At 35.5% G+C, this 26,234-nt stretch overlaps 1 protein-coding gene across 1 annotated transcript in view; it reads left to right on the forward strand.

Annotated features, from left to right (window-relative positions):
• Positions 1 to 26,234, forward strand: part of NNT (nicotinamide nucleotide transhydrogenase) — a 103,284-nt gene that overhangs the window by 48,998 nt on the left and 28,052 nt on the right. The window contains exons 8-19 of the mRNA XM_008586273.1: positions 183 to 316; positions 603 to 794; positions 1,328 to 1,481; positions 4,213 to 4,374; positions 5,636 to 5,746; positions 6,626 to 6,771; positions 8,427 to 8,622; positions 10,661 to 10,894; positions 12,084 to 12,244; positions 14,303 to 14,482; positions 21,095 to 21,254; positions 23,304 to 23,385. Coding sequence (XP_008584495.1) covers positions 183 to 316; positions 603 to 794; positions 1,328 to 1,481; positions 4,213 to 4,374; positions 5,636 to 5,746; positions 6,626 to 6,771; positions 8,427 to 8,622; positions 10,661 to 10,894; positions 12,084 to 12,244; positions 14,303 to 14,482; positions 21,095 to 21,254; positions 23,304 to 23,385 — 1,912 coding nt within the window. The remainder of the gene's footprint in view (positions 1 to 182; positions 317 to 602; positions 795 to 1,327; positions 1,482 to 4,212; positions 4,375 to 5,635; positions 5,747 to 6,625; positions 6,772 to 8,426; positions 8,623 to 10,660; positions 10,895 to 12,083; positions 12,245 to 14,302; positions 14,483 to 21,094; positions 21,255 to 23,303; positions 23,386 to 26,234) is intronic.

Genomic DNA, 26,234 nt, shown 5'->3' on the forward strand with positions numbered 1-26,234 from the left:
TATTTCTTCCTAAAGAGAATGACCAATCCCATCTGTGTTATGGTCTTTAAGGGTCTCTTGGAAAGAGTTAAAATTTCAAATGTTAAATTCCTGAATGCCTAGAGACTACCGTAATAAATAGAAGAATATAAGGCTTTAGAAAATTATAATATAATTTGTACTATTTTCTTTGATTTTATTAGGTAAAAAAGCTCCAGTTTTATTTAGTAAAGAAATGATTGAGTCAATGAAGGAAGGTTCAGTTGTTGTGGATTTAGCTGCTGAGGCTGGCGGAAACTTTGAAACCACTAAGCCAGGAGAACTTTATATTCATAAGGTATAGCAAAAAGCATCTTCTATGAATCAATTCTCACATATTTAGTGATTTGTGAGGGGGTGTTTATTCCTTTAAATATCTGGAGAAATTGAGGCCTGATATTTGTTTAAAATAAAAATAGGCACATTTAAAGCTTCTTTTGAAATATATTTGTTTGTGGGTATGTGTGTATGTTTATAAAGGTACATAATTTCAAAACTTAGCATTGGCTATGAATGAGAATTGTCTTAGGAAGAATGTGAGCATAGGATAATTGACCTTTTTGACTATAATTTTGTTCATATAGGGAATTACTCACATAGGCTACACAGACCTTCCTAGCCGAATGGCCACTCAGGCCAGCACCCTGTATTCCAACAACATCACCAAACTCCTGAAGGCCATCAGCCCAGACAAAGATAATTTTTATTTTGAAGTGAAAGATGACATTGACTTTGGTACGATGGGTCATGTCATTAGAGGAACTGTAGTGATGAAGGTAAGTAAAGAAATCTGTTCTTTCCTGTGTTTTTAATGTGAATTTGTTTCAGGATTTCTGTTCATGGAAGAATCGTATTTTGGAATTGAGAAATATTCTAATAAAGTATTGATGTGCCAGGTTTATGCCAATAGAAACTGTTTAAAAATGCAGAACAGTTTAGAGAAAAATATTTCAAAGACTTACATACACATGACACACTCAAAATATATGTTGCTTTTGAAAAACAGAAACAAACAAGCAGAAATTGAATAAAGTAAAAATTGTTCTTCCCACCTATCTGCTTTTAAGAATTTGATCTGTGTTCTTTCATATATGTCCCGAACAAATACAATCTATCTATGTATGTATGTGTAACACAGACATACAATTATAGATACGTTATATATTTATATAAATTGATGTTATACATTATATATGTTTATGTAATATTTAAAAGAACAGTTTTTTCCTAATAGTAAGCTATCTTCCCCAAGTGGTTTTAAAATACTGAATTGTCTTTTCAAAAAACACGATTTTCTAACTTCTGTTAGGATGGTGAAGTGATTTTCCCAGCTCCTACCCCGAAAAATATTCCTCAAGGTGCCCCAGTCAAACAGAAAACAGTGGCTGAGCTGGAAGCTGAAAAAGCAGCTACCGTTACACCTTTCAGGAAGACAATGACAACAGCTTCTTCATATACGGCAGGTGAGGATCCCATTTATCAGGATTTAATTCTGATCAAATTTTCTAAGTAATGTATTAATTGTCAAAATTAGTAAATGAAATAGGGTTGTCCTTCTTTGGATTGCATTAGTAATTGGGACTGATAGACGTGATTTTTCACCAACATGTTACTTACCCCACCTCTGTGGAATTGGAGACCGCATTCATTGACTACCCCAAGAGATACAGACACTGTGTTAAATACTGGAAGGAAGGCCTGTGAAGTAATAGAGACTATTAACACTTTTCCTTTTATAGAAGACATTTTAAATACAGTCATTAATATTTTTATCTATATCAAATATATTGAGTAGTGATACATGTCAGGTTGTGCTGGTAAAGTGCATAGAAATGTAGTTGTGGTGTTTTGTGCTTTGTAAAATATTGGTTGTGATTTTCTGCACATTTGAGTAAGACTGGGGAACCAAATATTTGTCTTGAAGAATAAATACTACATTACAGGTATAGCCCTTGAGTGTTTGACTAACATTCTAAGTTACTCACAGAGTAAAAAATTCAGTATCTTAATTTTGACCTCTTTCTTTACAATCTAACATAAATTCTTTGTTTTTTATCTCAGCTTTGTGAAAATGCTAAAGAATTATTGTAAAATAGTGATAAATGCTCATTCTAGCTATGCATTGTTAGAGGCTGAAATATGGATATTTGATTTTAAATTGGTTTCTCTCTCATAGAATGCATTAAAACTGTTTAGATCTGCTTAGAGCCAAAACAAAAACAAAACAAAAAGCAAACTATAAAGAATTAAAAACCAGCACCAGGAACACAGAATTCTTGTAGCTTCAGCATTCTCTAAATTCCCATGTGAGTCCAGATGTTTTAAAGCTAAATATGTAACTCTCCTTGAGTAAAGAGCAAGTCTCAGCAAAATGACTGAAAAAGCCTCTAGTTGTGAGCACTGTGAATAGATGGGGTAGTGTCCCTACTTGCACTCACGTGTTAAAAAAAAAAACTAGATTGCAGAGTGTATTATGAGTAGGATTATAAATTTCCATATTTGAGATTCATAACAAAATACAGAGAGACATATATAATGATTTATTTTTCTAGGCTTCTCTTATGTTTGCTGAGTTAAGGTATATTGCTTTTTAATAGATATGAAAATGGCATATTCCAGTAAATACAAGGATGGCTTTATATGTGTTTTTCTTTACCTTGAATTTCCTCCTTTATATTAAAAACAAATATTTTTCTTCTCTGTGTGTTAGGAATCTATTTGAATAGTGTTCTTCATAGAATGTGATTTGCTTTTTTTTTCTTTTCTCTCTTTCTCTTCCTCTGTTATGTAGACTATAGAAATAGCACACTTGACATTATTTAATATATTATAGAAAAGACAATAGCTTATTAAATAGTTCATAAATTAATATAGAATAGTTTATAAATACGTTATTAATAGTCACATACCTTAGCTCATTTATTCCTTACAAAAATCAGTGAGGTGGGTATCTTATTTTCTTTTCCAGATGAAGACAGAGAGGGCTAATTTGTAGATAAGGACACTGCTGCACAGAGAGGTTAAGTAACTTGCCTGAGATCACACAGCTAGTGAGCATCAGAACCAGGATTTGAAGTAGGCAGTCTGACTTAAGAAAACATTCTTAACCACAGCCCTATACAGCTTTTCTAATTTTTAACTGGAAGGCAAAATAATATTTTATCTACTTCTCAACAGATTGTTAACAGGTCATGCATTAGAACCTTGGAAATATTGTATGTGCGTAGGAAAATGTAAGTTAAAGCTACAGTCTTATTGAATGATCTAAAGTAAAATTAATGTCAATTCCTACATGTTTCAGCTGTGCCACTTATAAGGTAATAGTTCATACCAAGGAAAAAAAGGTACCTTTGTCAGGAAAATTAAGTTCTAGCTTCCTGATCACTCACTATTATTCTGTTTTTACTGACCATGAAGTAACCCTTTCTTCTGTTGCAGAACAGCCATCCACGTGTTTGCTATTAAGGAAGGCGATAATTAAAGATGTATGCTTAGAGCTGACTGTTTGTATTCTGCACATTCTTAATTTAATTTGTATTTTTTTCCTTTTCTTTGTAAAATCCTGTTTGCTGACTTGGTGTTGAGGCTGGAGCTGACTGCCCTGGCCAGCAGTCCAGTCCAGATTCAGGAGCAATTGCAAAACTTCTGTCCCGGGTGGGTGGAAGCCATATGTTTTGGGGAGGTACTGTAGTGAATGAAATCCTTCCTACTCTTTTAAAACCCCTCTACCTCAGCCAAATCTGAGAGTGACATAAAATTGGCCTCATAAAAGTCCTGTCTTATAAAGGTTGCGTCTTGCCCAAGTAGAAAATGCTTTGATAGATCCTCTGTAGGCCTATAATTCTGGAATAAAAATGCTTGTATAAACACATGTGGCATTGTCAATGAAAGAACAGGGAAGAGAATAAGCTGCACAGAGGAAAATGTGCAAATTGTTATTAAGGTGACTCATAAATATTATTATTTATTACAATTTATTTGGGGGGGTGGTCAGAAAGTTGGGTTTTTCCCCAGTTTCTACCCTCCCCCCCTTCAATTGTCAAATGTCTAAAAAATCTGCTCATTACTGTCAAGGGAGTGGAATTTAACAGCACTGACTCTTCCACATGTTTGTTTGTATTTGGGTGTGTGTGTGCTTTTAATCTTACTGAGTTAACTGGATGTCAGCTTATACTCGTTCCTGTCTTTCTCTAGGTCTCACTGGGATCCTGGGCTTGGGCATTGCGGCTCCCAACCTGGCCTTTTCTCAGATGGTGACCACTTTTGGCTTGGCCGGCATTGTGGGCTACCACACTGTCTGGGGAGTGACCCCTGCTCTGCACTCACCACTGATGTCTGTGACTAATGCAATCTCAGGTTTGTTCCTTTCCTGTCTTTCCTCATCTTAGGTTTTCGTAGGCTTATTCAGCTCCAGGAGTGCTTCCAATGAAGTTTATAAAGTCTGTGTTTTCAAAGTATTTCTCTTGGAGTCTGAGGTGGTTGTTGTGGTGACTCAGGGGCTCCCAGAGGGTGTGAGGTGTGGGCTTGTGAAGTCAGAGGCCGTGGGAGTGTGTTTGCGCTGCTGCCATTTCAAGCAGTGCAGATCCACTGTTATTCCTTTCAATTATGATTTCCTCTAAGGAAAGGATTCTACTGATAATTTGAAAACAACTGTTTCACAGAATTATAGCTGCAACATTCTTTAGGCGCTCTTCTTAGGTTCAATTCACCTAAGAAGAGGTTGTTTAGCCTGGCAAGGAAACAGGTCACATGTGGCATTAGGTTCACCATGAAGCTTATTGGACAGGAAGCACAGCTTGCCAGTGGGGCAGCATCAGGTGTTTCTCTTCGGGGCCAGTCTTCACATCAGTCCATATAGCAGTCTATACTGCTGCCCAAGAGCTATTCACTTTGACCCTCAGCAGCAGGAAGCACAGCTTGCCAGTGGGGCAGCATCAGGTGTTTCTCTTCGGGGCCAGTCTTCACAACAGTCCATATAGCAGTCTATACTGCTGCCCAAGAGCTATTCACTTTGACCCTCAGCAGTGGCTCAGATATGAAGGAATGAGACCCACATCCGACAGGTCTGGAAGCTGCCCTGGCTTGGAAGCCTAAGGGCCCTTAATCATCTCTTAATGCATTGCCATAGATACAGCGTCCAGGATCTCTGCAGGGAACACATTCAGTTCCAAGAGGTGCTGTACTTAGCAAAGCCCAAAGCTATGGCATCCCCGTCATGTGTTTATAGTTCATGAATACTTTCTTCCAGTTCAGATGCAAGTTGTTCAGCAGGGGTTACTTTTTACCATAAGCAGTGCTGTCTATAACATTGTTGACTTATATCTTTATTGGGGAACAGAACTAGAATGTTAAAGGAAGATCAAATACTTATGCAGAAAGAGAAAAGTTCATTAACCCTTTGCCCACGTTAGTACTTCAAGTGAGAATGGCGTGAAGGTGTGTTGTCAACAGTCTTTATCAGACACTTGTTTATATCATTTTAATGAAGGTGCAAGAAAGCTGCTTTGTTTTTGAGAACTTTCCCCTTTATGAGTCTATGTGTATGAAGTCCTTCTCCTATGACATTTGATTTAGCCAGCCACTATAATTATTCACCACATTGATGCTTTCTTTGCAGGGTTGACAGCAGTTGGTGGGTTGGCCCTCATGGGAGGACATTTGTATCCTTCCACGACTTCTCAGGGCCTTGCTGCTCTTGCTACATTCATATCCTCAGTCAACATTGCAGGTACGATGATGGTGAAAGTACCCATGGTGTTATTTTAAATGGAGACCTAAGAAGCAAACAATCAGTATAAAATAGACATTCTCATTTTAAGAATTTAATTGTGTCTTTAAAAAATGTTTTGCTCAGACTATAAATGCTCTTTGAGAAGAAAATTTTTTTGCCCATCTGTAATTTAAAAAAACTTTTTAAATAAAAGAACATCCCCCACCCCTTGCCCCAAAACAAACAAACAAAATGATGTCTTGCTACAAGTTAACTGAAAGGTTATTGAATACGTAGTTTTGAATTAAGTTGACTTGGAGCTATTGCCATAACACCTACAAATGAATATAATTTTAGATAAAATTTTAGTCTTTTGCCTTACCTCAGCCAGTATTTGTTCTTGAAAACTGAAAGCCTAGCACATCACTCATGTCTGAGACTCATTTGATGTTATTTTGTAGTTAAAAATTCTTTAATGTGTCCAAGAAACCTGATGCCTGTTGATATCGTATTTTTTTTTCTTTTATCATTTATTACAGGGTTTAACAAACTGAGTAACCTATTAAAAAAATACTGACCTTTGGTCTTTTTGCATTCCCAAGCTTTTTGAATGGCTGTTTACTTTTAGTCATGCACCAGTACTTGGTTTCGCATTCTGATAGCAAGTTTTCTTCTTGAATATATTTAGTTTTTTTTCCCTACTCCAATGGAACTGGCTTGAATAATAGAATGACTTTTAATTTTGAGGTTCTAGAATGTTACTTAAAATTATATTTATTCATAGGTGATAATGACATGATTAAAATAGAAAAATTGTAGCAGTTTAAAAAAATTGTGTTGCTCAGTGAGCCCAATGAGATACTTCTTTCTGTTTTATATTTCCTTTGCTTTGATAAGGTGGCTTTCTGGTGACTCAGAGAATGCTGGACATGTTTAAGCGTCCCACTGACCCCCCAGAATACAATTACCTGTATCTGCTCCCTGCTGGCACCTTTGTTGGTGGATATTTAGCTGCACTCTCCAGTGGTTATAACATTGAACAAGTAAGAGGCTCTTTTTGAAAGTTTTTATTTTTATCACTGTGTTTTCTTCCCTATTAGTTTTAACATCATTGTTACCAAAATTCAAACTATCAAGCAAATATGGTCAAATTTTTGACCAACATTTTGGTCAAATAGAGCATTCCCATCCCCTAAGGATCAGGGCTCTGGATTCTAGAGACAGATTTGCCTGGTAATTGAGTATGCGGATGTGGGTTTTCCTGTTTGTCTCTAAGTTCTCTCACATGTAAAAAGAATTGAAAAGGTTATTAATATCTTCTTTATGGACCTGGTTGGATTGTTGTAGGGAAAGAATGAAATAATCAGTAAAAATTTTCAAAAAGTTTTATTATTAAGGACTATTAGTTTTTCTTCTACAAATCAGCAAGCACATCATCTCTTGCTACCAAGAGGTGTTATACCAGTTTATTTTATTTTATTTTATTTTTTTTTTCCTTTTTGTCTTTTTTCGTGACCGGCAACGGATCGCAACCCTATAATCAGTAAAAATTTTCAAAAAGTTTTATTATTAAGGACTCCCCCCCCCCCCCCCAATCAGCAAGCACATCATCTCTTGCTACCAAGAGGTGTTATACCAGTTTATTTTATTTTCTTTTATTTTTTTTTTCCTTTTTGTCTTTTTTCGTGACCGGCAACGGATCGCAACCCTCAGTGTTGCGCCCGTACCGGACCGGGACCGGCCACGGGATCGCACCCCTCGGTGTTGCTCCCGCCCCTCACTCAGCCAGTGAACGGCCGGTCTGTATGTGGGATCCGAACCCTCGGCGGGAGCGCTGCCGCGCTTCCCAAGCGGCGCACTGTAGCAGCGCGCCACCAGGCCGGCCCTACCAGTTTATTTTTAAAAAAGAATTTAAAAATTCATACTGTATGAAAAACAGAAATAATTGAGTTGAACTTTGAAAGTTCCAATTCAAAATATAATAGAGCCTCAACTTTGTTCTGGACTCTGTATTCCATGTCACCTTAATGACTGTCACTTCAACATCTCTGACAGCAGAAAAATCATCTCTTTTGGTTTCTTCTCTGTTCCCAAAATGCAGTATTTGTTGGATGAACAAAATCTTTTTTGAGAAGAGTTGGAGCAGTGAGTCAGAGAGAGAGAGAGACCCAAGGCTGAATTCCAGATTTGCCATTTACCCTTTATTTGACCTTGGAGAATTTTGTAACCTCCTTAACTTCCATTTTCTCTTTTGTAAAATGAGGATAATGATTCTTTGTTCTTGTGGATCTCATGAGACTAAGTTACAACATAAGTAGAGCATATGGCACAATCCCTGGCACTTACGTCAGGGGTTGGCTCTTTTATAGCATTTGGTCAGGCCTAGTATTTTCAGATCCAATAATAACTGTTTAAATTTAGGTACTTTTTAATGTATTTGTGCATGATATCAAATCCAGAAGAAACCAATTTACGTAAGTGGTATAATTGCAAGTACAATTTGAAGTATTTAATATGTTAGTATTCCTAATGGATAGGAAAATATATTGTAATATTAAAAGAAGAACTCAGATTTGATCTTCTATTGTCTGAATTTAAAATTGTCCTTGGAGAATCATGGTTCTACGAGAGAGGTCTTCCCTAAGCTAACAGTCTGAAGGTTTTAATAATCTCTCTTTCTCCCCTTTCCTTTGAAAAGATCATGTACCTAGGCTCGGGATTGTGCTGTGTTGGGGCCCTGGCGGGCCTTTCCACCCAGGGAACAGCTCGTCTTGGCAATGCATTGGGCATGATTGGGGTAGCTGGAGGCCTGGCAGCCACCCTCGGAGGCCTAAAACCAAGCCCAGAATTGTTAGCTCAGATGTCTGGAGCGATGGCTTTGGGCGGTACCATTGGTAAGAACGTGTGGGCTTCTGCCTTTATGTGAACCCAAGTCCTTCAAATACCTGAAGGCAGTTATTTAGGTTCAGAGATTTAAGAGTACTTTGTTAGGAGTCAGGCCTTTTAATAGCACTCCAGTTTTTGAATATATATTTCTGTCTGTGGCCAATATTGATAAAGGAATTAAATGACTTTAATGGAAATTACTTCAATAAATATTATTTTGGTGAAAACTCATCACAGTTGGCATAATTGTCATTTAAATATGAACATTTTAAAGCATTAAGTGCATCAACTGAGTCAAAAGAGATGGCTGAAAAAAATCCTGTTCTTATTTTTTTCTTACTGACTGCATCCAGTTAGCTGATAATAGAATGAGGGATTGGAATACTTATGTATGTACAATATATAGGCTTATCTTTTGTTCTGCTGGGGATAAACAACAGCAGATGATTTTGCTTCATAAACCTGTTAAAAACTTGAAAAATACATGTGCCAGCAGAAAAACCATTGTTTTAATTTTATTCAGTAGTGGGCTGGAGCTGATTATTAAATTTTCAGGAATTTTGGGAGCTGGTTGTTAAACACATCCATGATTAAAACTTAAAGTAGAGTTCCCAGATTTTGGCAACAACAACAAAAAAGAATTAAATTATATAAACTTAAAATTAAATAAATTATGTTAGGAACAAATTATATTAAACACTCATAACTTTATAATTAATGAGATTTTGTTATTTATGGCTTGGGGTTATTTATATCTATCATATGTGTGTAGTAGAAATACTATGTAATGGGGGGCTACTATACATCTATTTTCAATTCCAGATTGGTAGGTTGAAATTGGCTTTGGTAGGAGTATTTACACCATGGAAATAAACAAAAGCTACAAATCTGGCTTGATTAATTGTTTTGTTTTTTGTCCAGACCTAAGAAAGTGATGGAGAAAATGTTAATGCAGTAAACGTAAAATTTGTTGTCCCTGTGTCCATTATATTGTGAATGGCACAAAAAATTGAGCTAATATTCTTCTAGTATTTGAAAACTATTATGAGATTCAGTAATGAAGTCACTCACATGGTTGACAAATGAGTGAAGTTCTCACATAAATCTCGTTTCACTTTTACTTGTTAATGTAAACAAAATTACCATCCAGTGTTCAAGTCAGAAGTTTATCATCAGTTGCGAACACTAGGTTGGCTACAGGTGCAAGAGTTTAGCAAAACTCAATAAGTGTTCTGTGAAAGTCAATTATCTATGTGGAACTTACAACAAAGAGTATTGTGTATTTTATTATTATTTGAAAATTACTTTATATTAGTAAAAACGCATGTATTTATACTTGCATATATTTTTTTCCTTGGGAACTGGTGGTTAAATACTTATTAGTGCAACGTTTTAGTTTTAGGCCTCCTTTTATACTTTCTCAGGAAAACTGTTAAGTCCTTTCTTCATGATCCCTAGAGAGGCACTTGAAGGAAGTGCTTGTGCTGTAGGTTCATGGTGGGAAAACCTTTACACACTATCTTAACAAAATTCTGAGACCCACTCCTTCTATATCACCTACCTATAGCCATGAAACTCTTCAGAATTTCCTAATTTGGGTATTTACTATCTGGAATTATGCATTTCTTTACCTTTGGACTTGGCTCCCGCCCACCCACCTGAAAACCTAGGCTGTCTTCATATTCCAGGTGCTTCTTGTGTGCTTAGGCGCAAACATGGGCGATAGAGAAGAGGGCCTGGGTTATTCATTCAGTGGGGAGAATTTAAGGGGATTTAATTGGAGATTTAAGTAATCTGAAGTAGCATTTGGCTAGGAGAGTGTTTGTGAGGGGAAGAGGCATGCATTGATGCTCTGGGCTTGGGTTCGTTGTAGTTGGGCCTTGGTTAGGTGTGTATAGCCCCTGTAGAGAATATTTAACCCATACCAGGAACTAGATACTATTTAATGGTAGCAATGATGGAAACCCTAAAGTAGGATCTTTGTTGTGGTTACTCCTCAAAGGCCTGTCAAGTTTTAATTTCTGTTTGACCTTCATTTCCCAACAGGATTGACAATTGCCAAGCGCATCCAGATTTCTGATTTACCTCAATTAGTTGCTGCTTTCCACAGCTTAGTGGGTTTGGCAGCTGTACTTACTTGCATAGCTGAGTACATTGTAGAATATCCACATTTTGCTGTGGATGCAGCAGCAAACCTCACCAAGATTGTGGCCTACCTCGGCACTTACATTGGTGGTGTCACCTTTAGTGGATCTCTTGTTGCCTATGGAAAATTGCAGGGTAAGTGGCTGAGCATAATAACATAGAGGTAAATATCTATTGTTTAGAATATTTAGGGATCCATTTCAGTTTTGGAAATTAAGAGTAGAAATTATTAACTTTTGGAAGTTGATAGTAGAAACTTAGGTGAAGAATATTTGTATAACACTCAGGAATACATACAAAAAAATTTTCCCCGCATAAAGATGGCTTCCCTTTATTAATTCTTACAAGTCTTATAGAGCTTTGAAGCTATTTCTTCTGCAGGTAACTAATGGAAGAAATTAGTGCACAGAAACTTCTGTAGAGGGACTGATTAACATTTGAAAATACATGCGAACAAAATAGCATATTCCTAATCCTTAGTTAGAGATGTAGAGTTCACAGAAATGTAGAGTTCATTGTAGCATTCTCAGAAATGAACTTTATACATTTTCCAGAATAGAGAGAAGCCTATTGAATATGTTTGTGTGATTAGTAAACAGTATGTACTTTGAAAACAAATATGCATTTTAGGGCTCTAGCATGGCAATTATTGCTACTACTAACGTCAATCATGAAAATGGAAGTGGAAAAAAAATTCCAGAGGCTTCTTTCAGTCTTTTCACAAAAAAGTGAGTCTCTAGGGAAACTAGTTTCTGATTTAAAAACCTGGTCTTGCCTCTTAATTATAAAGTCATTAAAAATTAAGTGGGGAACTTTCATGAAACTTAAAAATCATGAAAGAACTTTAAGCCTAAAACATTCTTGTCTTATGCTTTGTCTTTAAAAACAACTAACAAATAAGAGCTCTTCTCCCTTGGGTTCAGTTGATAGAATCAGAAATGCTAATGTGCTAGGACTCCCTATTGAAGTTTTAAATAAATAAAACCACACTTAACAACTTAAATGTTGGTCATATGGGAAAAAATCACTTTTTAAGATTCCATGACAAAGAGTAAAGAAACTGTTTTGTGATCAAAGTAGGGAAAAGAACAGTTAAGTTGAACCATACTTTTCCTGTGTTCATTAATGTTTATTATGTGTAGTTACAACTTTAATTTGTTTTTATGTTTCATATCTGGTGACATAAAGTGATAGTTTAAATACCATGTTATTATTCTAATATTAAATTTTGGTAATTTAGGATTAAATGACATACTTGAGTATGTGTATGAGAAGGTTTCTTACAACACATTCTAGATTCTGAATATCATGTGCTTGGTTCTAGGTATCCTGAAATCTGCTCCTCTCCTACTACCTGGAAGGCATTTACTCAATGCAGGCTTGCTGGCTGCTAGTGTGGGTGGAATAATCCCATTCATGATGGACCCCAGCTTTACCACCGGCATTCTCTGCCTGGGCTCTGTGTCAGCTCTCTCTGCTGTCATGGTAAGAAGTCAGAGATTGAAAAGCACACAGTCAGTGAGGAACTGGGAATATTATGTTAGATTACAGTCGATTCAAATTTCTATCTCTTCAAGACCCCTGATGGAATAAAAATGTTTTAAAATTATATTACATGTTCATTTTCTTAGAATCTGGAAAATATAGAAAAGTGTGAGAAGAAAATCACTTTCTTTCAACTTAATTGTTCATTTTGGTGTTGTCACATGTCACACCTTTACTGCTCTGGAGTCTCTTCATTGTACCAGTGTGTTGGTGAACAGGATATTAAATACACCAAGAGTTTCAATTTCATTTTTTAGGTGCCTACTATGTGACAAGCCCTACAAAATAATGCTTTGGGGTTTATACAATATATGTAAGTTAATCTCTTCCCACTAGTTGCTCTCACGTTCATTGGAAGATGTGACACCAAATTAAAAAATTGTATAAAGTGAAATGCAGATAATAAACTCTGTGCTCAGTGAGGGAGTTCAGTGAAGCCTTTCATGATAGGTTTGATCTTCCTCTTCCTCTCTAATTTTTGCATTTAATATAATGATACATACAGTATTTTTTAGTTATCTGTGTATTACAGTTTAGCATTTTATTATGCCAGTGTATGATGCTGTTACCTGCACCTCTTTGTTATTCACTGATTGTTTTGTGTTCCTCTAGTCTATAACTTTGTAGACAAGGTTAATATTTTAAGTTTTTAAAAAATTATCGACAGTGCTTAGCACAAAGTTAGATGTATAGTAATTGCTTATCAAACACTTACTGGCTCCTTGATTGAGAAACATGAGATTTATAGTATAAAAATGATACTTATTTTTATGAGATCACAAGAATTAGGTCATGATTTCTACACAGAAACTTTAGAACACTGAAAAGTAACTTAAAATTCTATGTTTGTATTAATACTGATGATCCATTTTTTTTCTGGCTTTTATAGCACTGGTTTTTGTTTTATTTTAAACAAAAGAAAAATAATTTTGATATTTTTAATCTAATAAAGCAGAAGTTAAAAAAGGTCTCAAATCTATAGTATAGAAATGTAAAACTTTGAGAATTGTTATTTCTGAGGAGCAAATATTATATTTAAAAGGTACTATTGGCCCTATGAGAATGTCTGAGTAAGATAATGTATTTTTTGGACTAATTGCTGTTGGCTTAATTAAGTAGTACATAAATACACTCACATTGTAACAAACTAAAAAAATGTAGAGTGAAATAAAAAGCAAAAATCTTTTCTCCCCATCATGCTTTTTTCTTTCCTGTGTTTAGTAAATTTGGATTGCACTGTGTACATTGTTAATAGACAATTATAGACATTTAGTAATTTTGGATTGCATCATGGACATTGTTAATAGACATTATAGACACTTTGGATTCTATTGTATCCCTGCAAAAAGTATTGATTATTATTTATTTGTTTTTGTAGGCAGCTAAACTGGCTGGGCTCAAAATTCAGATTTTGGCTTCGTCATGGTGGGAAGCAGCTGAAATCTATTGTTATTTTATCCTTAACAGAATTGCTCCACATATGTATAGTACAAGACAGCCAGAGATTCGGATCGAGTTTATACACAGAATTCAGGGTTCCCTTTAGCCTGTTCCTTTGCAGGGTTTCCCTTCTCACTTTCCAGCTGCCTTAGTTGCCTTAAACTCTATTCTCAGGATCTCCAAACAAGTATGTGGGCTTATATCTTAGTTTTAGCTGTTCCTCGTGGTACCAACAGGGGCTTTCCTTCAGTCTAAAGCCATAACAACTTATAAATCCTGTTAGTGCTTTTATATTTTCCCAAGCATAGACGCTTCTCCAGTTTCTGCCTGCTTTTCATCACTGCCTTTATTTAGGGATTTTTCAGGGTCTGGGAGGACATGGCTCAGTGTTTACAGTTGTTATATCTGGGGGAGAGTTGGTCAGATAGCAGACACTTGGTCATAACCAGAAGTAGAACTTAAATTTAAATATTATTAATTGGAAACTAGAATAATTAAGAGCCGAGATGTTCAATGTCAGAGATTTTATTTTGCATTCTGCTTTGGTTTCTGTGCTAGGGTGTGACGTTGACAGCTGCTATTGGGGGTGCCGACATGCCGGTGGTCATCACTGTGCTGAACAGCTACTCAGGCTGGGCCCTGTGTGCAGAGGGCTTCCTGCTCAACAACAACCTGCTGACCATCGTGGGTGCGCTCATCGGCTCCTCTGGTGCTATCCTGTCATACATCATGTGTGTGGTAAGAAACATGTAGGCAAAAGAAAAGGAAATGGTGTTCTGAAAATATGGATGTGTTTGTCATTCTTTCATTTGCAGTAAAAATGAGTATGTCAGTTTTAATTCTCTTCAGCAGGAATGTCAGTGTTTCATTTGAATAAATTTCCAAGACTGCCTTTAAAGTACCCAACTGTAGAGAATTAGGAAAATTAAATGTAAAGATCAAAATCTTCTAATGCCTCTCTTCTTTGGGAGATGAACACGTAAGATTTTGCTTTATTTCCTTCTGTTCTTATTCTTTGTATTTTACATATTTGTGTATTTACTTGTCTGGTCATATTGTATATTTTTACTTTGAATTCTGTAAATTTTATGTACTATGCTGTATTCTTGACTTTTTTAATGATTAAAAACACTTAAAATATTATTATTATTATTATTATTTTTTCCTTTTTGTCTTTTTTCGTGACCGGCAACGGATCACAACCCTCAGTGTCACGCCCGTACCGGACCGGGACCGGCAACGGGATCGCAACCTTCGGTGTTGCGCCCGCACCTCGCTCAGCCAGTGAGCGGCCGGTCTGTATGTGGGATCCGAACCCTCGGCGGGAGCGCCACCGCGCTCCCAAGTGGCGCACTGTAGCATGCACCACCGGGCCGGCCCTTAAAATATTATTTTAAGAGACTTTATATTCATCCATCATATGGATATACAAAATTTATTTAATTTTTCCCTAATGCTGTACATTTTAGGTTGTTTGATTTTTATTTCTTTTTGTGCATAAGTACATCTTTGACATTTTTGATTTTTGTCTTAGAATAGATTCCTAGAAGTGAAAGGGTGTGTTCTTTTTTATAGGTTCTTTATACTTATTGCCGTGTTTCCAGAAAGCTTGTTCCAATTTACACTCCCACTCGTCATCTGTGAGAGTGCCTATCTTGAAGGTTTGTGGTCAGCATGATTCTTTACAAAAGAAACAGAAAAAAGTAATAATACAAATACTTCCTCAATTCATTTTTGTTTCCAATTCTCTTCTTGATGGCAAAAGGATATTCTGCAAATAATTAAGTTTGACTAGAAACCTTTTTCAAATTATAAATGTTATTCTCTAAATAATTGTTTTCAATGACTGTTAAAGTGCAAGCATGAAACTGAGTGAAATTAGAGTGAGAGTTTACACTGATACATAATTGACAGAAAAGGGATACTTAACTGTATCTTCATTCTTTCGTTATTTAATAAAGGCCCAAATCCTTATTTTAGAAGAATTTTCCATATGTTTTCATTGAAAATCTCACTGTAATTTGGAATATGCTGAAGTTATCTTTTTATAATAAAAAATTTTTTTTTCCTTCGACTGTATTGCAGAACAAAGGATTTGACAGCCCCTATTCAAAAGAAGCTAAGAGATTTTTTAATTAAATCACTCTCATTGTTCAGGGAATTTGGAAAGGTGGAGATTTGTGTATCCTGTTTGAAAAGTGTCAAACTTTGGGGGTTTTAAATACAAATGTTTGTGAAAAAGAAAAAATTGATTCAGTTGTACTAGAAATAACAGTTTTCTCAAAAAATGAACGTTTAACCCTTAGTTCACTTAGCTTCATTTGGTGAATTTGAATGACCAGCGGGGGGCAGCAGATTTCCATTATTACTTAAACTTGTGGTTTATCAGAAAACTGATTTGAATTTTGAAGAAGCTAGTGGCATACTGATATGGGGAGGAGACGGGGAAGGACGTGAATGTTGCTCTTGAAATGTTATCATGGGTACCTTCTTCCTTTTTCCTTTCCTTAAAAAAATGGCTTTCTTTCGGTCCTTAAGTTTATCAACAGTATTTCCCAATATCATTTCTCTCCTTCTTCATTCAGTTTCTATTATTAGTTATAGTAACCACAATAGCTGTTACAGTAAAAGTTCTGTAACAGTAACTAGCATAAAGTAGTAAGAGGCGCTTGTTCAAAGTACTCTCTTCTACGTATACTTCTGTGGTTATATCATGTTTCTCTTATTTTCTTCTGTTCTTTTATGTTTCACGATCTGTTTTCTCTACTTCTTCTATTTCTTTTCTTTTTCCCTATTTCTGTTACCTCAGGCATGCTATTTACTACCAGATATTTTTATTCCTATACTATATATACAGCTGACAAGATATTCTTTTTCTGAGACCATAAATATAATATTGGGTCAGATTAATACTGTGTAATAGCAAGTTTGTATTAATTTGAATTTAAGGATAGTTGAAGCCTTAATTTAAAAAAATATTCCAATTACTAAAGTAAAAGTCTTTTAATATACGAAATTTGTAAGAAATTGAAAAGGATAAATAAGAAAATAAAATCATCTAGGCTCCCGTTACTACTTAACTGTTAATTCTAGTCTTTTTCATTTGCATATGTTTAAATACATTCTATTTAATGTGTTATTTAATTTTCCAACTTTAAATTTAATGTTCTGTTTAATTTTATAACTAATAATTTTTAGCATCTACATGTTATAGCACTTAGATATGCCATAATTTATCCAAATCCATATTATTAGTTGTTTTTAACTTTTTTGTTGTTGCGGTATTCTTTCTTGTGCATCTTTATTTCCTGGTCAAATTTTTATAAGTGCAATTACATGGTCAAAGTGAATAAGATCTTTTTCTTGGTTTCTGATATTGATAAATTGATCTCCACAAAGGATTCATCTTTGTGCAGAGTGCTTGTTTTATTGCACTCTTCTCTACTCCTAGGTGTTGTTATAGAACAAATAGGAAACTGGCAAAACAAGCCTGCTGTTTTAGATTTTGAAGATAGAATGTTTCTTTCCTTCTGAAGTTTCCTAATTTCTGACTTTTTACATTGACCTTCAGTGGTTCTTAGCTTGTGCTTCTTTATTATAAGAAATTGTCCCTTTATGGCTGTGTTTAGCAGCTCAAGGTAGTTCAGAATAATAATAAAAATGGAATAGCTACCCCAAATTGGGCATTAGAACAAAACTGCAGATGTTACACTGGGTGCTTTATGAATATTAGCTCATTTAATCCCCACACTAACTCTTGAGGTAGGAAATGTTATTCTCATTTTACAGTGAAGGTATTTCAAGGTACCCTAAATTATTCACCTTTATGTTTATGAAGCCTGCCCTAGCACCTGGCACATTCAAACAAATATAATGTTTGTTAAATGAACATTAGGTGAATATTTTATTTGTTAGCTCATTTCATATTTTGGAATCCTTTTTGGATAGGTTATGGCAGGACATACACTGTAGTTAATATGGTACCAATATGTTGACCTTCATTATTATTTATTGAAGGAAACATACAAGTCCAAACAAGAAAAGAGAGGTTTTATTATGCAAGAGGGAATGGAATGGACCCAAAGTGGCTAGACAGCAATTCCTAAAATTGAATTTTTGTTCTGACAAAGAATTCTTCTAGGTGTCCTCTGAGCCCAATGCTATGGTTTCACAACACTCAATATTATGAATACTGAAAACTGTTGACAGCAACCAGTCAGCTGAAATGGATGATTTGCTTTATATCCAGATAACATATAGACATTAACATCTTTATGATTTTATAGTCCCTCTACTTGTGCTAGTGTCTAGATTGTGTGGGAAATAGAGGATTTGTGAAAATGGAACAGTGTTTTCAGACTAAATTTTCTGATTTTTGTACTTTGATGCTTGTTTCCAAATGAAAATAGAACAGAATTAAGTGAGTCAAAAGCCAAACTAAAAATAATTTTTTTTGCTTTGTGATTAATTAGTACCTACAAAGCATTGAAATGAGAGAAACAAGTAAATGGTATATATGCTATTGCTTTGGCTTTGTCTATTTTATGACTTTTTTGTTTGTTTTCAGATTTATTTCTTATAGTATACTGGGAATTAGGTAAATTAGGGGTCTCTTTCATGTAGAATACAATTTTCATTATAGGGCTAAATAGCTTAAAAGGAACAGTCTTGGACAGTGTTGCAAATTCATTGTCTTGGAAGCTGAGAACTCTTTAATCTCTGGATGAGTAGTCACAGGCTAGTCTCATTAATCACTTTAGCAAGCAGAAAAAAAAAACAAACAAAAAAAACCAAAGCCATAAACCCTACACATTTGTTGACAATGTGATGTTGCAATGGTAAATTTAGAGATGAAAATAATTTAGTTTTTAAGAGACCATGTGAAATTAGCTTAATGGTGATATAATTGTGCATACGTGTTTAACAAGTTGACTTTGATTGTTAAACCACTATGTGGTTCCTTTTTTTTCTCCTTAAGATGCCATCAGAAGTGGATACACATTAATTAAATGCCCTCAGAAATTTTTTCCTTCTTCTTCATTCAGTTTTATAGGGGAAAATCATGGTTCCTTTTAAGCCAAGTTACAGTAAAGTTGTTATATCCTCTGCATCTGTCCCTCTGTGATCCGTCCTTCTACAGGACTTTGTGAAATATACAGGTGATAGCGCCTCTTTCTCCATTTGACTTTTGAAAAAAATGTTACCAATGACAAATATCTCAGTGTCTGAAATAGTCCTTTGAATTTTCAAAGTCAAAAGTTTGGGGCTGGCCCATAGCTCACTTGGGAGAGTGTGGTGTTGACACCAAGGCCACAGGTTTGGATCTCTATATAGGGATGGCCAGTTCGCTCACTTGGGAGAGCGTGGTGCTGACAACACCAAGTCAAGGGTCAAGATCCCCTTACCCTCATCTTATAGAGAGAAGAAAGGGGGAAAAAAAAAGTTTGGTAGAACATATTTTTGATAACTTAATCAGAATCCTGTCATTAAAAACTAGAAAGGATTTATCAAAGTCAACTGAAGTTGAATGTTTGGGAAGTCTCAGGTATGGCTATTTGGGTTTTCATTAAACCTTGGATTTAAATATGGGAGGATGTGTTGAGTTTAAAACTTCATGTCAGATTGGGATTATGAACTTAATCAAAAGCATTAATATTTCTCTGACTGTGTTATCCATAATAATATACATAAAGAGATTCCAGGCTTTATTTTGTGTGCGATAACCTTAGGCAGATTTATCACACTCTGAGCTCCGTAAAATGTGAATGTTGCGTCTGATAAATGAGCTTAGGTTGAAAGGACAATTAAAATAAATTCTGACATTTTGATCCATCATCTTTGAAATTTATGTTATTTTTATAGGCTCCCTTTATTGAAATGTGGCTCTTTGCACATCTTCTACGTTTCTTGTCCTTCCTGCCTTTGCCTGTGTCCCACTTCAGCAATAACATATATGTCTGTACCAAGGTGGTAGCAGGCTGGGCCATGATTAGATGGGTGGTCATGTTTTTTTTCGGATGTGGTGCTTATCAATGAAGATTTCTAGGTGCTTTTGTGCTTTTTTAATAATAAAGTGTTTTTAAAAAGTAATAGATTGGCACTTGTATAGCTTTTAAATGGTACAATGGATCAATGGTGCATTTATTATAACCCTTAAAGTGGAGTTTAATCATATTTTGGAATTTTTTTTGAAATGATAAATTCAATTTTGTTCCTGTAGAATGACCACCTTAATCATGTACAGTCAGTAATATGGATTCTTAAAGTTAGATTCAACGCCCAGCTTCTTTCCTTTTTCTTTTACCACTCCATCTCCAGAGGTCTACAAATTAACTCTTTTCAAGACAGGATCAGTTATTGTCACATATTTCAGTTGTGGCGTTCGTATAGTACATTCTTGCATGATTGTAAATGAATGTGTAACAAGAATTGCCTTTCTCTTATTTTTCTTAAGATTATTTTTCTGGTTAAAAGGGTGGTTGCAAATTTTAATGAACGTATAACCTTATTCATCTGCCTCTTTGGAAGTGAAATATTTTAGGATCCTAATGGGATGAATTGAATTATTTCTATTACAACTTAGGTGTAGGGCTTCATAGAGCTGTAAATAATTTGGAAAATAGGACAGTATCAACCCACACACTTTTTTCTTTCTTGGTAACAAATGGCAGCAGAGTTCTAAATGAAATGGATTGTTATTTTGATTTGTACCTGTTCCCACTTGACAGCTTGTATCTGATAGCAAAATTTATCTGAGAGATCTGTAGGGTTGCCTTGTGTGATTTCTTATTCCTGTCATTCTCTTTAGTCCTCCTTTAGTCTGGTAGAATACACATAAATACAGAGGCAGAAGTTGCTTAATCAACGTTCAGACAATAATAAGTAGATCTGAATTTTTCATTAATTTCTTAATTTTACTGGTAATTTTCCATTATATTTTCTTTTCCAGGCAGCCTTTTTATTATGAATTGCTGTACCAGAGCTCTACCATTCTGTATTTGTTTAGTTGGTTCTTTTATCCTAAATACAGAACTTTATACTTAATCCTGTTGTTTATTTGTTTTTGCCAGCTGGCTGGTAGAATTTTTTGTTTTTATTTACTTTTTTACTGAAAATATATCAGTGCTCAGTTGATTTGATCGGGAGAAAAAAGATGTGGTTCTCAGATGTCTTCTGCCCTTTAAATCTTTGAATTAAGTTTCAAAAGGCAGTTCAGATTTATCTAGTTAAAATGTTTTAAGTGATTAGCTAAACCTCGTAATGATTATGAATATCATAAACACAAAACTTGTACCATTCTCAAAAAGTTATGTGGATTAAACTCTCACAGCTGATAATTTTGCTCTCTAGGCAATGAATCGCTCCCTGGCTAATGTGATTCTTGGAGGCTATGGTACCACTTCAACAGCTGGTGGAAAACCCATGGAAATTTCTGGCACACATACAGAAATCAACCTTGACAATGCAATTGACATGATTCGAGAAGCTAATAGCATTATTATTACTCCAGGTAAAAAAAAAAAAGGGCAGAAAATAGAAAGCAAACAACCTATGATAGCTGTTGTAGTGGATTACATTAACACAATTTCTTAGAAAAAAATAGAATTGGAACTTCAATTTTGAAAACATAATGGAAACTTAGTAGCCATTCTATGGCTCCTTCGTGAAAAATGCTGAGAATTCTTGGTCTAGATTAATATTTTGTGGATCACATAGATAGTCTATACATTAACATAGTGGGTTCTAGCCATGTCCTTCTGTAATTTTATATGTATGTTTAAATCCCTTATGAGTTTTGGTTTTTTTAGTTTAGGCAATTTTGGGTCTATTGTCAAATTAAATTTGATATAGTATATGAAAGAGTCCACCTCACTTACTAGACTTGCTGATTAAATATTAGTCTCTTTTCAAAAATAAATATTTAAAAAACCATCAAGAATTATGGGGTTTCCAACCAGATAAGGCAATATGGCTTAGCAAAAAAAGCTTGGTCTGGGAGTCACAGCACCTCACTTTTGTTCTTAATTTTACCTCTAACAATCTACATGGCATTGACCAAGTCATTTGATCTCTCTAAGCCTCAATTTCCCAATTTTCTGGTGTTTAGCCGAGTTCTTATTCATTGTTATGACAGAATACGCTGGTATTATTGGCCATATGTTGGTTTCACATTAAGATTTTAACTTTATCATGTTATCATATGACGTCTTTATAAAGAAAATTTGCTGATTTGACATGTGGATAGTTTACTGCTGGGTTATGGATGAAGATAAAAGTAATAAACAGTTGAACTGAATGTTAAGGTGCATGCCTTCTCAATTTAGGGGCAGTATCACTTAGGGGCATTTGAAACATGTGGATTTGGGTTTTTAGTTGTTACAAGGATGGGACTGCTGCTGTCAGTTAGTGGGTGGAAGCAGATAAACTAAATATAATGTAATGCACAGGACACTCCTGCATAATGAACTGTCTCAGCCAATGTGGCATTGGTGTTACTCGTTGAGAAACACTGTGATGGAGTGTGAAGGTGTAAAGCTGCAGCAGACACGATCATTTCCCTGTAGGCATTTTCCATCAGTGAAGAAGTCAGATAGATAGGCAAATAATGCAAGGTGGTTTGTGATAAGGGCTAAGTTGAGCTTTGTAGACAATTTTGCTATCATGAGGAACCTATTGAGGTTTTCAGGGAAGTGAGTATTTGTTTTGGACCTTAGAAGATTCATGGTGTTGGGGTTGGGGGAAGGCAGAGAGGATAGTTTGAGCAGAGACTTGGTATTTGTAAAAATAGGGGTAAAAAAGTGGGGACAGATGTGAGTTTCATTGTATGGGTAGAATGGACAGAATGGAGGGGTTACAGGAGAAGGAAGATGACTGAAGTTCTTGGTTATACCTGTAATAACATCAGAAATATGGAGAGCTTTTTTGGGGGGTGATGCAAGGGGAAATTTTAAGTTCTTTTTTGGAGATATTAACTTTGAGATGGAGATGGGACAATGGGCATGCTGGACTGGAGCTGACAGGACAGGTTGAGCCTGTGGACAGAGTATGAGGCATCAGGTGGTTGCTGAAGCCATGGGATAGGCTGAGATTTACAAGGAGAGTGTGAGGGGCAAAGGTAGAGCCCTGGGGGAATCTTTGTCACTTAGGGGGGAAAACAAAAGGAGAAACACTATTCAAGGAATTAGGGGAAGACCAGTAACAAAGTTAGGAGGGCAGCCAGGGGATTGCACTGACATCAAAGCCAAGTATGAAGAGTTTAAAAACACATGAGAGAGAGAGAGGAGAAGAGAGGGCACACTCAAGTGTGTATATGGTGAGTGGGAGGGTGTGTCCCACAGTATCAGACACTGTAGAGGACTGAGGAGGGATCCTTAGATTTTGAATTTCAAATTTAGGCCAATATTTTTAAAAGTCCAGATTACGTGTTTGCTTTCATTTTTAGTCATGTTAAATGACTGTCTGTGTTGGCATAAAAATATGTTTTAGTCAAGAGAGATTCTAGCTCATAAAAATTCAAAATAAAAAACATGTTCTTCTGTGTTCTCAATGTTCTTCACAGGCTATGGTCTCTGCGCAGCCAAAGCTCAGTACCCCATTGCTGATTTGGTAAAGATGCTCACCGAGCAAGGCAAAAAAGTCAGGTAAGTGTTTGTAGTGAGAGGCTTGCAGTGTGTGGAAAGATGTGTGTGTGAAGAAAAGGAAATAGATAGCTTTTTAAAAAAGATGAGTAATCCTTTAAAATGGCGTTTTACATATGTAATCCTAGGCAAAGAAACTAAATTGTAAAAAAAACCCCTATTTTAGTCTTGGTCTTAGTACTTAGATTTTGCTCTCTCTGACAGCATCAGCTCTAAATATGGAGTCATTTTAGAAAGGGAATTTTGTTATTCCAAATTCCAGAATGTTTATTAATGGGGAGAAACAGAAGTCTTATTTCTCTGTGGTTTGATTTGGGGAAGGAGGTCAAGCAAAGCATTTGAGCTCCATCGAGTTGTGTCTTCTTGGTTTCCAGTCACACTGAAGGAAGAGAGAGGACTTTTACTCTTAAGGTGGAAAAGACTGCTGAAGTATTCTTTTTCTAAAGCCATAGACTTTTTGAAATATGCATTAGAGCAGCAGCTGTTCTTGCCACTTGCCATTTGGGTATTGAACTCTGCTCTTGGGAGGATATTCAGCAGACGGCAAAGTCAAGGACTCTGCTTTCCTAGATTATTCCCCGTGACCTTGGATAAAGGGTTTGAGGACCGCACATAGGGGCCATTGGGTGATGAACTTGGTAACCCTTGCATCTGTCCTGCTCACCTTTGGGTCCTCATTCTGGAACTCTGCTGCTACTCAGGAATCAGAGAGAGTGCCTCCAGAGTTATCCCTCGTGAGACAACTACTGCCCATTTTCTGGGGAAGCTGGTTCACTAACAGTTACATTGACATGGCACCAAAAATCAGAGAGACATGATAACTCATTAAAGAGTGTTTGTTTACTGGGACGTTAATGTCTGTTGACAAAACTGTTAATGTCTGTTAATAAAAATTAACCGCACACTTTTGTCTGAGGACAGATGATAAGAAAATAAGCCAAACGGTATGCCTAGAACTAGTCAGTGTATCTGGGCTGGATTTGATGCAGAGTCCTGATCTTTGGCTTGAATGTCCCAGCTATTAATAGCTATTAATAGAGACTTAGATGGTGAAATCAGAGGGTTGCCTAAATTGTTTTAATGTCAGCAGTTGTGTCAGCTGCATTCCATTTCTTCCTTCCTTTCTTTCTTTCCTTCCCATCCTTCCTTTCTTTTCTCACTCCTCCCTCACCCTTTCCTGCAATCTATAGTTTATGTTTTTCAAATACATAGAGTCGAAATACTGTTTTGTTGTGGGACCAGCATTTCTGCGATGTGGGTGATTTCCACGTTTAGTGATAATTTTAGATGAATTGAGGATAGAAGATGAGAAAAATCATTGACTTTATTTTTAAATTTTTGCATAAGATGTCTCCTTTTTAGTTACTTATTCCTATTTTCATATAGGATATTAAACTTTGCTTTCTTTTTAAGTCTAAGGCTTGCTACTTCGAGCACTTGCAGACCTACAAGGAAAAAGGATGTGTTAAAGAATCTTTTATGATTTTCCTAAAAAGAAATTGTTTTCTTTATTCAGTCCACATGTGAAAAAGTCTAATGTATTAGTAATGCCTTCTATCACCATATAAATGTTTAGGAGATGAGTGGCAATCATAATAAAATAGAGAGAGAAAGGTGGCTTTTATGTCTTAGTTATCCTTAGGGAAGGAAATGATTAATTTGACATACCTCTTGTTACCCATTGATCAGCCTAGGTTAACCAGACATCCTGGAAAATCAGTCCAGTGTTAGATGGGTGCATGTGGAGTTGAAGAGTTTCATAAAACTGTTGAGCAGCTTGAGGGAAGGCAGGATGTGAAGAAATGAATAAGAGAGATGGAGAAAAATGATCTGAAAAGAAAAGGGATAAGACAAATGAATTTTTAATTTCTAACTCAATTAAAATAGGATTTTATCCATGAGGGCATAATATAAACTGTGGTTGTAGGATGATTCCCATCACATTACATGAGAAAAGTAATTATTTGACTTAAGATTTATGAGATATTTAATTATACATGTATGAGTAGTTTCTCAGTTAAGAATTGTTTTTTATTGAAACAATTTTGTCAATAGAACAGAAGGCTTTTCATGAGAAAGCTTTTCATTGTTTGGCATAATAGTTGACATAGTTTGTTCAAAAAATTTATTAATAATAAATTTATTGCACCGGCCAGTTTGTTCACTTGGTTAGAATGTGGTACTAATAACTCCAAAGTTAAATGTTTGGCATAATAGTTGACATAGTTTGTTCAAAAAATTTATTAATAATAAATTTATTGCACTGGCCAGTTTGTTCACTTGGTTAGAATGTGGTACTAATAACTCCAAAGTTAAGGGTTTGATCCCTGTACTGGCCAGCTGCCAAAAAATTTTTTTTGTTAATAATTTATTATGTGGATTCAGAATAAAATTATTGTTCAGCCTGGTTCTCTATTTGTGAGTTAGGAAAATTTAGCTACTTATATTTATGTCTTTTATATTAAAGGTGAAATTACATATTAATACATTGCAGGGTTTTTTTTTAATATAGTATGTTGAATTTTTGACATGAGCTTCGCAACAAATTATGTAAATCTCATGTTTGAATTAAGTAGGAGAGGACTATTCCTGCTAACATGATGACAGTAGATTATTATATTTGTCCTTTTTTTCTTTCTAGCTTCTGTGTGGAATTTTTTTTTTTCAAAGGAAATCGTAGAAGCTTTGTTGATTTTGCTGTATGTGTGTCATCTTTTCATAGGAGTAATGTAAATTTTTTTATGCAGTTAGGAATATGTATATACATAGATGCTAGTTTGGTTTTTTTTCTTTATTTTTAAGAGGCAAATATGTGTTTGAACAAGAGATGGCTGCAGCAGTTACCTCGTATT

The sequence above is a fragment of the Galeopterus variegatus genome, unplaced genomic scaffold (assembly GCF_000696425.1).
Source record: "Galeopterus variegatus unplaced genomic scaffold, G_variegatus-3.0.2 Scaffold3913, whole genome shotgun sequence".
In the NCBI taxonomy this organism is placed as follows: Eukaryota; Metazoa; Chordata; class Mammalia; order Dermoptera; family Cynocephalidae; genus Galeopterus; species Galeopterus variegatus.